The sequence below is a fragment of the Cariama cristata genome, unplaced genomic scaffold (assembly GCF_000690535.1).
Source record: "Cariama cristata isolate BGI_N322 unplaced genomic scaffold, ASM69053v1 scaffold6565, whole genome shotgun sequence".
Lineage (NCBI taxonomy): Eukaryota > Metazoa > Chordata > Aves > Cariamiformes > Cariamidae > Cariama > Cariama cristata.
The window spans coordinates 70,865-85,642 of NW_009615723.1; the positions used below are offsets into that span (position 1 = coordinate 70,865).

The following is a 14,778-nucleotide window of genomic DNA, read 5'->3' on the forward strand; positions in this document are numbered from 1 at the left end:
TGAGGAGAGGGGAGTGGGAAGGGAAGAGATGTTTAGGAGTTTTTCCCCTCATTTCCTTGCTGTCTTGCCAATTAAGCTTAGAATGTTTATCAGGTGTATGATAAATGTAAGAAATGGAAAGTAGCATACACTTTGAGTCGTATTTCAACTGGACTATATACAGTATCTCCAATGTCTGAATCAAAAGCATTCTGAATAATGTCAGATAAAAGTTAACAGGAAAAAGAAACCAACAGAAAGGCTATTGATACACCTTTAAAAAACGTAACACAAAAATAATTACCCATTGATTTCTTGGCATGTAAAAGTTCTATACAAATTTTAAAAATTTTATTTGCAGGTACTAACCTCTTGAAAAGCTCACTCTGTATTTACACTAATTCTTTTAACAAGTTTATCTCAAATTAAAGCATATTTAAAACAATCATGATTGCATTAACTTTTCTACTTTAAATTATTACCCAATTAGTGCTTTATTCACATTTTAAAAACTTGTACAATTTATTACAAATATAAAACAGTGCAGTTTTTCATACATTATCCCAACTCTGAGACAAACACTTAAAAGACATGGAAAAAGATTTTGATTTCTATAAACATAACATTTGCATTACTCATACCCCTTTCTTCACTGTCCTCCCCTAACCCCGATTTAAAAAGATCAAACATACAACATACTGTAGGTTTATTTTTATTCAAAAAGTTACTGTCTCAAGACATAAATACAAATCAGAAAACAGTACAATTAGGACAATAGAATGTGGAGGACAACAGGTTAAGGTAAATATATAAAACATTTTTAGCTGGTTGAAAACAAAGCTGTAAGAACTGCTTTCACAAAGAAACACTCCTTCAAGAGTAAGAAAAATCAACTTAAGTTTAAAATCATATATACAGTCCTCTCAGCAGTTCTATTAAATGCAGTGGTGTGAAAAACAATATAGGCAGTACTTTTAGACATGAGAGTATTTATTTATGTAGAATGAGTTAGGCAGATCTAGTTCTGAGTTTGTTGTTACCCCATGACTTAGTAAAATAATTATATTTTATCATGATCCTTTAGATAACCTATGGTTTTTGGCTACCACAGCCGAATGTTTAATTTCTGAGTCTAAAAACAGGAAGCCTTTTTGTATTCACCCATTTGGGGAGATTCTTGTATTGCAAGCATATTAAGGCATGGAATGATTAAAATAATATACCTCGAGAACTGAGAGACAACTGACAAAAAATATACATATGTAATATAAGTTAATATTTCCTTTAAAATGATGTCTAGCTGCCTAAGCCTTGCAAAATGAGTCGATGTCAAAATGGCATAGATCCACTTTCTGTTTTAGACCAAATTTAATTTATTTGTGAATGGACACAAAATGAAGTTTAAAGCTTAGCTTTCAAAGAATATTATGGGTCGTTTATGAATTTCTATTATCCAATCTAATTTACATACAGAGGAAATGTACTGTAACCTGTTAGAAGTATCTTTAACCTGAAGACTGCTTGCAAAGACAGATAGATAAAACAATATAAAATACAAATTTAAAAATCATTTTTAAAGCATGAATTCTCATGCTCTTCTATTTTTAAACATTGTTAAACTTTCAATATATTTCTGAAACCTCATAATTTTAAGTTGGAATTTAAAAGTAAGAAAAAACTAAACAAACTGCGCAATTATAAAATCAGCACCAATTTATATATATATATAATTTTATTTAAAATTTAGATCCCTATTCCCACACTCTAATAAGCTGTATAATTTTTGTTTAGAATTTTTCTGCAAACATACTACAATAAGCTTCTTTTATTTGGAGACAAAATACAGTGGCACTACTGGAAGGAATTTCACAACATTACATTTTTCTTAAAGGACAAGCAAACTTTCAGGGTTGGTAATGGGCAAGCATGACTGAGATCTGTTACTTTCTGGTAGTTCATAGTTTACAGACCTTTCTGAGAAGGCTAGCATGAAGCTTTTGGAACAAAAGTGTGGTTTAGATTAAAAAGCTGTTAAAATTCTGCTTTATGTATTTTTTTTCCATGATTAATTAATACAAACCTTCTGTTGATGAAGTTTGCATTTAATTTAAAATACTGACACTCTTCTGGTTCTATCACTGTAAGAAAACCAATCCATCTATTATTTCAGTTCATGGATGTAAACAGCAATCCAGCAGAGCTCATGATTATTTAGTATAGCCAGCAAATGTATAGAGAGGGGCTCAAATCTGTACCAAACACCTCTCATACTGTTAGATTAAAACTCAGAGGGAATACTTCTTATGATCTGGAAATAAACTGATAGCACATAAATAAAATATTTTTTTTTCCCCAACAAAAAGTGTAGCTTATCCTCAAATTGTTTACTTGTCCTTTACATTTCTTTTTTTTCAGGCAAACAAAGCTGCCCCTTCAATGCACTTGATCTTGAAAGCATGTCATTCTCCTTAGAGAAAAATCTGTTCAGAATTTCACTGTATCTACCACAATTTTGTATTGAAAAACTTCCTCTTCCACTTAGAAAATGACTTCACCACTGATTTATTTGCTGCTCTGGTATTAAAACATTGACACCCCAAGAACCTAAAAAAAAAGTTAGAAATGGTGTCAATTTGTAGTCTACTACACATTTAACAAAAACAAAGCAATTAGTATATGATTTAAGATTAAGACACTTCAAGATATGTTAAGGCATTATAAGTTTATTTTTCTTCCAAACCAGATTCACCACACTTCTGATTTATGTAATAATATGAAAAGGGCACCTCATTCCTTAGAAAATATTTTTCCCACACTTGAAATTAACTAGATCCAGTACGAATGTGATAAAGACTGTCCTTTAATTATTTTAGGTAATAATTGCAAAATAATTTTTAGTTAGTTGCCTAACTTAGACTTCTTTGACAATGGCATTCTATAGGCCTTAACTTGAAATCAAGTGTGTAGTTTCCAAGAACTAAGCCTGGGACAAAACACTCTATACGGTGGCTGCTGCTGTGTCCGCGCTCGTAACAACTACAGGTCAGCTCGCAGCAGCTAGCCAGGACACAAACTTAATGTTTCCTATTAAATAGATCAACTCTGTCAGGAAGACAGTGAAAAATCAAACAATAATGAGGAAAAATCAACCTACTGTCAATTCAGGAGACTGTGAATAACTGAAGAAAAAGCTTTCCTGAAACAAAGAATCAGTTTCCACTTCGCATGTGGCCACAAACCCTATAGTTTTCTACACCAATGGAAGTAGGCATCACCACTGATATGCCCAACAAAACCTCAAAACCACAGAAGATCCAGATCTTGTGAGTGTCCTAGCTTTTATATGACTTTATAAAATCAGAAAGAGCCATGAGAGACTTAATTTTCCTGAACCTTAACACTGCTGTTCACATTTATCTGCTTACAAACCAGTTTTTACTGTTCTTCATATTAAATTCACTTTAGATTCATCATACAGTATAGCACATTAAGACACAACTGCCTCTGGTGCCAGCAATAACTGGACACATCAAAAAATGAGAAGTCAGACTAAAATTTTGATCATAAACCATGCACATCTGAATAAAGTAAACAGCCTTATTATGTCTAGGTCTATTAAACAACTCCAAGCATAGTAGATCTCTGAAATAAATTATATGAATAAAGCAAATTAACTTCATTCAGAGCAGGGTTTTTTTCCATTTATGAAATTGGTTTTGTTACATTTAAAATACTGACTGATAAATTCAGCTCTAATTTAATACGGATTCATGCTGTCTCCTAAACTATTAGCAAAGCCTTCCCCGTTTAGGCAGTTAAATGTATTTAGGTGAGGGTTATGCTAAAGAGCAGCTGTGTTCTGTGATGCAGCTGTTTTCTGCAGTCCTGCTTCCAGGATCACTACCCTTGCTGCATCCTGCCTGGGAGAAAGGTTTGCTAGGATGGTGCTCCCTTGACCGTACCAACTCATTTCAGTGCACCACTGCTCCCTCCTTGCAGAGGAACAGAATACAGCTTGTCCTGCAGGCACAGTGAGGCAGGCAATCGCTGGGCTCTCGGAACTGCCTCCAAAACCTTGCAGAGCGATGCGACTGTAACCGGCTGCCACCATGTGGTGATGCTCCCACACTGCAGCTAAGGAGTGCCGGGCACATCCTGGGCTCACGTGGGATGGTGAATGAGAAATAAAGTAATAAAAAAGAAACCTAGCTAACAGTAGACCTACTAAAACTATTCTTACTTAGTTTTAGAAACTGGGAAGCTGAAAGGTTTCTGAAATCAATGAAGTGCACCTGTAGGAGACCGAATTTTCAGCATTGTCAGAATAAAATAAAAAAAAGGCTGGTATTCAATAGGTCAATCAATTAAAAAAAAAACAAGGAGAAGGGAAGAACTGTTTTAAAGCAGAACTCAGGAAAACAGGTGATACACTTTCTTGGTGTTACTTCAAGAACAGAACACACAACAGCTAGAGGCACAACCTAATCTGATTCATTACTACTAAAGCAAAGGCCTACTGGTACAAAATATAAGGATTTGCATTTAAAACAGTATTTAAGACTTCTTTCTCCCATAACAAGAACAGGTTCACGCTGCAACAATACTGTAAAAAAAAAATACATAACCGTCTTCCAAATTCCACCAAGCTGTCCAAGATTCCCAGGAAGCCTTGTTGTACTGTCCTCTGCTGGCTTGATGCAGCTTGTTATTTCCAGTGTAATTTTGTACCAGCTACACAAGGTCAAAAATGGCTGCATACATTACAAGTGGTTCAAGACAGGAGGAATCCCTCATGCAGATTTTTAAAAGAGAATAGAGACTGCAGATTTATCAAGTCGGAAAAAAGGGCAACTGCAAGCAGAAACTACAGACTTCGGATGTTTTGGACCTAAAACTTTATATGGAAAGAAAAAATACCTCTCATCTCTATAAACAGGTATCTGTATTATCTCTAATTTCTCCATTAGCTTAGTTATGCACAAAAATAAATATGCCAATTAAAAAAAAGTAAACCCCCGAAAAAGCACGCAAACCATCCAATGCTGGCAATTGGTAATGACATCAGTCACTCAACTAAGCTCATCACAACAGGAAACTTGCCTTTAATATTCTGTGTGCACAATTTTATTTTTTTTTTTTTTAAAATAAAGCTCTTTGCTACCAACCTCTGTAAGTGTCTTCTCCATACCAGATACGTTTTCTCCTCAGAGTCAAAGGCTTTTGATTTTTACATAGCTACATATAGAGTATTAAGAACAAAAATCCTATAAACTTGCAAAGAACATCGACTCCCTTCGAATTTATGAAGCTGAATTACAGCATAAAATATTTCACTGACTGTACCAGTCTGCCAAAATAAGCTAATGAAGACAACCTAAAGATTGCATTCTTTCCATTTAAAATTCGAAGTAAGAGAATAATGTAACCTTAAGACTGGTTTTACATTATTTTCCTCTTATGTAAGTTAACCTACCGATTCATCCATGATTGAAGCGGGGTCAAAGAAATCTGGTTTTAGTTCCGTTCTTTCTCTCCTGTTCTTTGATGGTGGCTTTAGGAAGCAAGCAAATAAATATGTTAACTATAATTTCAGAAAACAACAGAGGTTTTAAACTGTAATAAATGATGCTGAACTCTCAAGGGGTTAAGAATTTACAGGGGATAATTGTTCATCTCTCACATTATTATTACAGGAAGCGTTCTTGCTTTTTGTATGGCAGTTTCAACAGATCGCACTTGTATACACTGCCGTTTAAGAATGCAGAGATCAACAAGAATGGTTCTTCTGTTTCACCAGAAGAAAATTTGATTCAAATATCTTACTTGAAAAGCAGAAATACAAATCCAAAATCCACTAAAGAGACAAATAAATTTCTTACTAGGTCTATGTCCATGGTGTCAAAATCCATGCCTTCATTGAGATCTTCAATTCGCCCTTCTGATGACATCATCACATCTTCAACAATTGGCTCTTCATCATCTTCCATTAGACTTGTGCCACGTCGACTGAAATCAAAAGAAAAAGCATATTGTTTGGCACTAAATCAAGTTAAGTTTTATCCAAATATTTAAAAAGCTAATGTTCAGTAAGGAACTGCCAACAAATGATAATTCCATTAGACAGAAAAGAAATTAAATAATTAAATAAATGCCTAATTACTACTAAAGAAAGCTGGTATTTAACCAGCTAGAAAATACTAAGAGAGCGAGGAAGAACAACTAAGATAAACTTATGGAACTTTGTGGTACATCTCTAAATGGGTATTCTGAGAAGCTGTGGGAATGGACAAGCAGATCAAAACTACACCTAATTCAGAGATTTCCATGCAAGTATTTATGCTCAAGTGTCACCTAAAGAAAAATTGTTCCCGCCTTATGACAAGGAAGGAAGAATGTCTGTGATAAAGTGGATGCATAAATCCCTTTTCAGACATTCCCACACAGTCCTTCATCCTCTTTCCTCACAACTTCTACATGCAACATCAGACTTTATGAGAAAAGTAAGGAGTTATTCTAATTATACTAGTTGGTGTCACTATATTAATAAAAAAAAAAATCAAACACTGAAACTATGCTACATGAAGTACTGGTATTAAAGAATTAAAAACAAGTAGGGGAAAGATGTAAAGCTCCTCAATACATATGTCCATGGTTCTAGTTTATAACTTGTAACTTTCTTCCATAAAACTACAGAGTCTTCAATAAAGCAGAAAACTTCCACAACTAGTCTTCACCTCCTCAGCTAAACTAGCTCTGGAGTATAATTTCACTAGCGTGTGTGTCAAAATGCACATGTGATGAATCACAATGAAGTAAAGGACACCACAGTAAGAATGTATGACCAATGAAGGACAACATTCATTTAACAAACGTTTGACTGTCTTCATCTTCGTTCACAATATGGAAGACTTCACAAGGTTTTTGTGTGTTTGGGTTGGGAAGTTCTATAAAAACCTGGTACTACAGGATGCCTCTCAACTTTGGTGTCAGTTTAGGTCAGACAAAATCTATCAAATCACAGAAATGCTGAATACAGCAGTTTCTTTAAAAGAAATACTTTTTAATAAAAAAAGCAGCTGAATTCTGAACTTACAACTCGGGAGTCAAAGGAGAAAGAAATAGTAAAATTTAACTGAGCAGAAACTTTCCGCTTCACACATTGAACACCTATGCACTCTTATCACTGCCTTTCTAAGGTAACTTAAAATTTTAAGACACAGAAAAACACTACACAAGAACTAGAACATGTATCCCTCTTAAAAGATACAGGAGTTACACCACACTTAATAAACCCTTCCCTCTCCAAACCACTGAAGTAACATTTCACTCTCACTCACATAGCGTGTTGCAAGTTGGTTCTCAGCTTGACGTAGTTCATCGCTGCCCTCTCCTGCTGTTGTCGCGCGGCTTCTTCCTGTTGCCTTTGAGCCAACATCCACGTTACTTGCGTGCTTAAAAAGACCATTATTCTATTTTAAACATGAACTGGGTTTGTGTATGAACACTAACACAAAGCAGACCTACTCATCTACGTACTTGTAATCGAGTGGAGCTTGGTGGTGTTCAGGCTGCATAGGATAGACACCCATATAACTTTCTTCAGGTCGCAATCTCTTGGGCTCCCTCATTATTGTGGAAGTAAGCTGAGGTGTCTGCATCATGACTGGTGTGTGCATTGTCTGCTCCCTGTTCAGCCACATACTGTCACTACTGCTGCTTTCTTCAGCTGGAAGGAAACATAGGACTTCAGTAAATTTTTTCAAACTAGTCTAAAATTGAATGTTTATACATGACTTAAATGCATGTACCTTCTGTTTACTGACAATCAATTTCTTTGCTTTTTGTCACAGTCTTAGATGTGCCTCAAAAGGCCTGGATTTATAACCACTGGCTAGAGTACTTAAAATATTTTTATGTTCTGTGACTTAACGCAGTATAGTGCCTTTACTTCCTTTTGCGAATGCATGTTATGTTATTCAGACTTTTCAAATGAATAGTTTTCCCACTAAGACATATATGTGCACAGAAGTTACTCTGTTTTAAAAAAATACATTAAAGCATACAAATTCACTCAAGCTAACAAATAGGGATCAACATGCACAGTTTATACGAATACCTACTCTAGTAAATAATAAGATGAGAAAAGTTCTACCTTCAGGTACTTTCCGCTTCCCTGTTGCTGGCTTTGTCTTCTTATTTCTTACTGTAGATCCTCGACTACTAATTCCACTAATCACCGACATAGTATCATCATCCCCACCAGCTAATAAGGAGTTTCTGTAGGACATGAGAGGAAGCCACACATCTTCTCTTCGTAGAGACATCTGAAAGGTCATAAACTTCTCCAAGTAAACATACCTTTAAATGGAAAAAATAATTACAAAGATGCAAAATATCTGTAACAAGATGTTAACATGTCAAGATAAGTAACTACTGAAATGAATACCCAATGCTCCCCAACTAGTTAAAGCTTGACAAGAACAAATCTAGAATATGATTTCTGTTCATCCAGCATAAAATCAGAATAACAAGGATAAATAGAATTTACCCTTTGTGATTATACTTGACTGCATTAGTGTAACATTATCTTGATGTGCTGAAGATTCCACTTTATGTGAATGCAATACACATAAATACATATTTATTCAGATGCATGTATTTTATCGTTCTCATTACAAATAACAAGAATATTAAGAAAATACTTACACTGTTCTTTTGTCTTGTCTGAGAAGTTTGGAGGAGAACTCACTCAGAATATCAAGAAATGCCAAATTTAATGGTGGGTGGCTCTCACCTTGTGGATTAGGCTCCTTAAAAGCAAATTCTATGCCATCCCTAAGAAAGTAAAAAATTAAGTTACATAAAGCGCAAACTAAAGAAAAAGTTCTAAGCCCTGATAGCTATCAACACTGAACACCTTTCCTCTACATCAAGAAAGCAGTAATTCAATATTTCCATACTCTAGCAAAAAAAAGTGAACGCTATCCATAATTTGAATCTGGACGCACTCTTTCTGTCATGATGTTTCTACCCTGCATTTCAAGTTTTCTGCATGAGGCCAATATGACCACCACTGACAATACAGTGGATCAGTTCTTACTGTTACAGATAAGACATTAAAAATACTTTTTTATGACAGCATCAACACTGCTATCATTTACAGGCTTACACAATGATGCTGAAGAACATCAATGTTATTTACCGTTTGAGTTTAATTCAGGGACAAACCTGCAGTCATATCTTAATTTATAAATAGGCTATATCACCTTTAGTGCTGATGTGTTTTGTATCAACAAACTGATTTTGAAAGACTGAAAAGATATTTTAATGTTAGCCAAGAAGTGTTTACAAAAAGGGAAGTAATACAAAGCACACAATTACTTGTGTAACATGGCAATAGCTTCTCTTGTTTTCAACTGATCCAGTCCAAACGTTAAAGCAAAACGTCGAGCAAGTTCCTTTATGCCACTGAATGTTGGTGATGATCTGTCAAAATTATAACCATTTTCTTGAATCATTTCATTGAAAAGCTGTATGAAATGAAAAGGGAGATTTTCATTGATTAAAAATTATGTCAAACTTTGGACCAATTGACACAAAGCTAAGTTGCAATAAAAAAAAGTTACAGCTTTTTTTTCTTAACTTGACAACCCCAAAAGACAAACATAGAGGTTTAGGAAAGCCAACTCAAGGCTACTCTTCAAGAGTCTGCACTTCAGAGTTAATCCTTGAAATGCACACACTGTCCAAGTACACGTCAAACTGTAAATATACTGGATGACAGATTTCAGCACTTCCCTAAATGAGGTGTTCTAGAATTGAGAATACTAAAAATTAGTAAGATTCCCTGTTATGTAAACTAACAGAGAAATAAATGGGGTAAATTCTCACCTAGTCTTTACTATTACAGTTTATTAAACCACTACTAATTCTTTTTTCTTGTACATTTTCAAAACACAAGTATAATGAAGACATTCTAAAATGGAAACATGTCTTCAGGTAAGTTGTCAAAGACACCAGAAACTTTGCCACTGAGCATCAGACTTAACTATTCAATACCTGGCAAAGCTAAACACTCGGAACTTTACAATCAATTTTTTTTTTCTTTGATCAATCTTTTTCTCATCCTGTAATCCTCATTTGACTGTGATTACCTTCAACAGTCAATTTTCTATTATTTTCCAATTTTGTCTAACACACCCTTCACTATCTCATGTAACAAACAATAAACCAAAATCAGACGTACAAGGGTTACGAACATTAACTTTCCATTTATAGATATGTTTTGGGTCCCCACAGTTGCATACTTTTATGTTGGTGTAGCCCACTGCAACTCATTTATTCCCTTTATCCACTATCACTTCTAGTATTTCTTCTCTGGTTAGTTTCTTTTTTAAGTTTTCCTGGAAAAAATGCTAGTTACATGTTTAACTTTACATGTGGGGTTTTTTTGTTTGTTTGTTTTATAATACTCGGGTCCCCTCATGTTACTGTTCTTATTGCCATATTAGGATTGTGTAACTGCCTCCCTATTATGTGCGTAACTATACTTAATACATCCACTTCCTCTGTCTGCCCTTTAAAATATATGGGGCTGGTTACTGATGAGACAAAAAAGACTGATAAGGATAGCATTTACCCACTATCATAAAAATTTGTGAACTCTGGTGAAAAGTCAGCAAAAACTGTAGGAGTATTTAGTTGCATATTTTATGTTGCAGTTCCACCAGCTACTTCAAGTCATGCTGCTATCAAAACAAAAGGCCTCATCCTCTCTTGTACTGGAAATACTCGTACAGATAAACCAGCTCAGAGTCTTCATTAAGGACTTTTTCTGGTTAGTTCTCAACCAGCATCAATATCTAGATCTATATGCACTATGAGGCTCTATGAGCTCTAGTCAAAAAAAAAAGTGTGAGGAGAGAGGGGACAAATTGGGGTACATTTTCCCCTTCAACAGCACAGATCTATGTTGAATTACAGTGGTTTGCAGAGATACGGCTTCATTTTTCCAATCCTGTAAATAAGATTCATGCAGATAGTTCATGTGAGCAGATGAATCCGACTCTGAACTCGACTGAATTCATCAGGTGTCCACACAAACAAGCTCATTTACTGAAGACAGCATTAAATCATGTTTTAATTTCAAAGACTGGTGAAGCCCCTACCAAACATTAAGAGATACCGAATTACTAAAACTTCACATTATTTCTCAGAATAGCTAAAAAAAAAAAAAAAACCAAACCAAAACAAAAAAAACCCACTACACCACCAAAAAACCTCAAAGCAAAGCAAAAACAAAACAAAAGAAACCCAAACCAAGCCAAGCCAAACAAAAACACAAAACCCTACCACACAGGCAGGAAGTGTTTTCCCTTGTTTATCCATTCATAAATAAGTAAACTAGCAGTTTCACAACACATTTCTCAATATGTGACTCAAACTACTGTTTCAGAGTTAAGAAGGTATCACAGAGTTACATTCATTTCATATTTATCAGCTTCTCACATACACTTTTTGTATAGGAAGACTTCTGTCAGTTTTTCAAATAGCTGCAGAAAATGTGTTTCAATTTAGACCTATTTATCCTTACCTTCCATAAGAATTTCTTCAGTAATACCTCGCACTAGCTATTAAACAACAGGATGTGATCTACAGTACGGAATTTCATGCATAAAAAACATTGTAAACCGTTCTTACCTGCTGCAAGCTAAGAATAAGCGTTTTAGCACACTGAATTTTGTCTATCTGTCTTGTTTTACTCATCGTTTCTTTAATAATATCACCATAGTCATTGTAATACTAGGAAAAAACAAAAAAAACAGGTTGACTTTCGATTTCAGTTGACATTACAACTACTGAATTCTTCAGAAAACTACATCTACAATTTGCTATGTTAAAAAAATTCTGAACATTTTCAAAAGGAAAAAACCTAACACATTCATGATTACATCACCCAGAACACCTCCAAAATTATTTTTTTTTAAAAAAAAAAAATCAAATCGGAAAAAGTATACCCACTAGTTTTCATTCTTGTCATTAGTATTACTCTGGAGACAGAATGACCTATTTATCTTCAAGGCCATGACACATTTGTTAATGACACGTGTTCAGCCCTTCAAGGTACAAGATTAGAATCAAATCTTTTTAGTAACTCCTGTAACTCTGGTGGGGAGTTTTTATTTTCTCTGCTGAAAGGAAGCACTTATGGATAGCACCATAGCCATAGTTTTCCCAATGAAGACAGCTGCCTGTCCAGTTCTTTAAGTATTTCAAGTTCAATAAAGACCCAATTAGTTATTTAGAGATTCAAAATATATCTAGGGCACTCAGTCAGAAGGAGGTTGCCCAAATTTTAATTTTTTTTCAGGTAATCACCAATGAGCAAAGTTTTACCATGTTCACAAAATAAGAACTCGTATTATTGTGCAGCTGTGAACCCCAGGAGCCAAGTTTTTTTTGTATTTAAGACAAACAGATACAAAGATAACTTTTTTTTTTTTTGAAAAGGGGAACTCACAAAATCTATTCCTCCCCCCCTTACAAAGTTTAAGCTGAAATTATTTGATGAGGCTAGACATCACGGAGTTATCTTTGTGAGAAGATTCTCAAAAGGCTTGCTAAACTAATTACTGAATTAAAAATATACCATCGATCAGGATAAGAAAATAAATCTATTAAAGACAACATAAAAGTAATTATCAGGTTTCCTTCCTCCCGAAACTAATGTCATTTTTTCCCTTCTTATAGAAAAAGAACTTTTAAAGGCCTACAAACTACCAACTCTAGACTTCTGAATTCTTTACATTTTGAATTGGTTATCTTGTAAGGTAAAAAATAAATAATAATTAAAAAATCCACAGCTACTGTATTCTAGTAGTTTTATTAAGCATCACTACTAGGCTTCAGATTTACCTTCATATATTGCTTGAAAATGTCTGCAGCTGTATTCATTTCCACCACAGTATATACAATGAGTTTACAGAAAGCTGCAAGTAGATTTCTTCTTTTGTGCAATGCTTCAATTTTGCTAGCTTCATCATCCTGCTGTCCATCTAAAAAAAGTTCAGAACATGAAAACTCTCGGGTTTAAATACTTCATATTTAAGCATTTACATATAATGTGACATGGGCTAACGGTCAGGGTTCAGAAAACCAAATCTCAATTCTGACAGCAGTGTGCTTCATTGTCCACTGACAAGTCTCTCTTCCTGATATAGAGACATATATATTTGTGCCTATTAAACCAAACCTTTAAAACCATTATCCTACATGTCCCCAAAACATAAAAATACTTTAATCAGCCCACTGACACTTAAAAGACAAACCTACATCTGTGTCCATGCAGCCCTCTCAATGCCAGAAAAACAAAGAAAAAAAAAGCATAGGCAAACACATATATTAGTTGGAAGGCAAATAATATAAAGGAAACGTAAGTTTTGTACAAACCTGCACTATTATTATCATCATCCTGATCAATGAAGACATGATCTAAAATAAAGCTGAGTAGTTCAGATTGCAATGAAGAATCAGGAGTGTAAACGAGTGGCTCCAACATGTCACGTCCTCCTGTCATAATCTGATGACTGAAGATCATCAACACATCACACAGAATTGTGAAAGCCTATTAAAAAGAAGTCTTAGTAAATACTTGCTTGGAAACTGGATTTTATTTAGAATAATGTATTTCCACTTAATAAAATACTTAGAGCCCAATGGTGTACACAGGCCATTTAAGTTCTAAACAACTACACAGGTCAACTGGAAGTCACGATGTGCACGGTTTCTTACAGGAGGCTGCTGTATGAAGACCTGGTCTCAAAATAAAAATATTGCACAGATGAAGCAAACTAAATATCAAAATGTTATGAGATTAAAACATAAGGAGCCTGAAACTCCCAAATTCTGCCTGACAGATACTACATTAGGTCACTAGAGAACTTTGTAGACATCAACCACAGTAGTCTCCTTTTTTTTTTTTTTTTTTTTTAAACTGTTTCGATCACATTTGTAAAACACCTAACAGCTGAGGTCATTCAATCCCTTTAAATCCTAAAGTATGTCTTGCTTCCAAAAAAGCAATCACCTCTTCATTTTGCTGGCTAACTTGTGCATCTGCAATCAGATTTAAAATGTCTGTACTCCACCTCCCCGTAAAGTTCAAATGTATCAGTACCTAGACTGACATTCTCCAAACTAACAGACCGAGGCAACACACTGCTTAGTGCTGCACCTCATCTCTTTGACTCCAATCTCTTAAGTACTTCCATTTTAATGAACACATCTTTTCTCTATCTCCTCAAAGCAAATATTACTAATTTCCTGGTCACAAAAATACCTATGTTCCTCTGAAGTCCCTTGTGCCTTTTCATGAGACTAGAGAAGGAAAGCAGAACCACGGCTACCATAACCTATGTGACTGAGGCAGTTCTAGTTTCTAGAGCACTCATCTGAGAGTTATATAGTCTTTTTTTAAAGATACCTACTCAGAGCTTCAGTAATTTCTGTCACTCACAGTTTCACACCCTCCACCTTGTGATTTTGACACTAGATAGCTCTCTGACATACAATATGCCTATTCAGTTGCAGGAATATTCTTGTTATAGCAAGAGTTTCAAAAGCTGCACTTGTGCGACACAGTGGACCACATTTTCAACTTCAAGTTCAACCAGGTTACTACCTTTAGCAGCAAAAAGGCTCCTGGCTTTCTATTTAATTAAAAAAGGATACCCAAGAAGATAATTTGGTCTTTCCCCTATAGAGAGATACTTCCCTTCCCACCCCCCCACCCCCTCCTTT

General features: G+C 34.9%; 1 protein-coding gene across 1 annotated transcript in view; it reads right to left on the reverse strand.

Moving 5' to 3' along the window:
- Nucleotides 1-454: 454 nt before the first annotated feature.
- STAG2 (stromal antigen 2) overlaps nt 455-14,778 on the reverse strand; it is a 43,198-nt gene continuing 28,874 nt past the window's right edge. The window contains 11 exon segments of the mRNA XM_009699918.1: nt 455-2,583; nt 5,453-5,530; nt 5,859-5,985; nt 7,317-7,400; nt 7,516-7,705; nt 8,132-8,337; nt 8,686-8,814; nt 9,361-9,509; nt 11,680-11,781; nt 12,895-13,034; nt 13,429-13,603. Of these exon segments, the coding sequence (XP_009698220.1) occupies nt 2,560-2,583; nt 5,453-5,530; nt 5,859-5,985; nt 7,317-7,400; nt 7,516-7,705; nt 8,132-8,337; nt 8,686-8,814; nt 9,361-9,509; nt 11,680-11,781; nt 12,895-13,034; nt 13,429-13,603 (1,404 nt within the window). The 3' untranslated portion in view covers nt 455-2,559.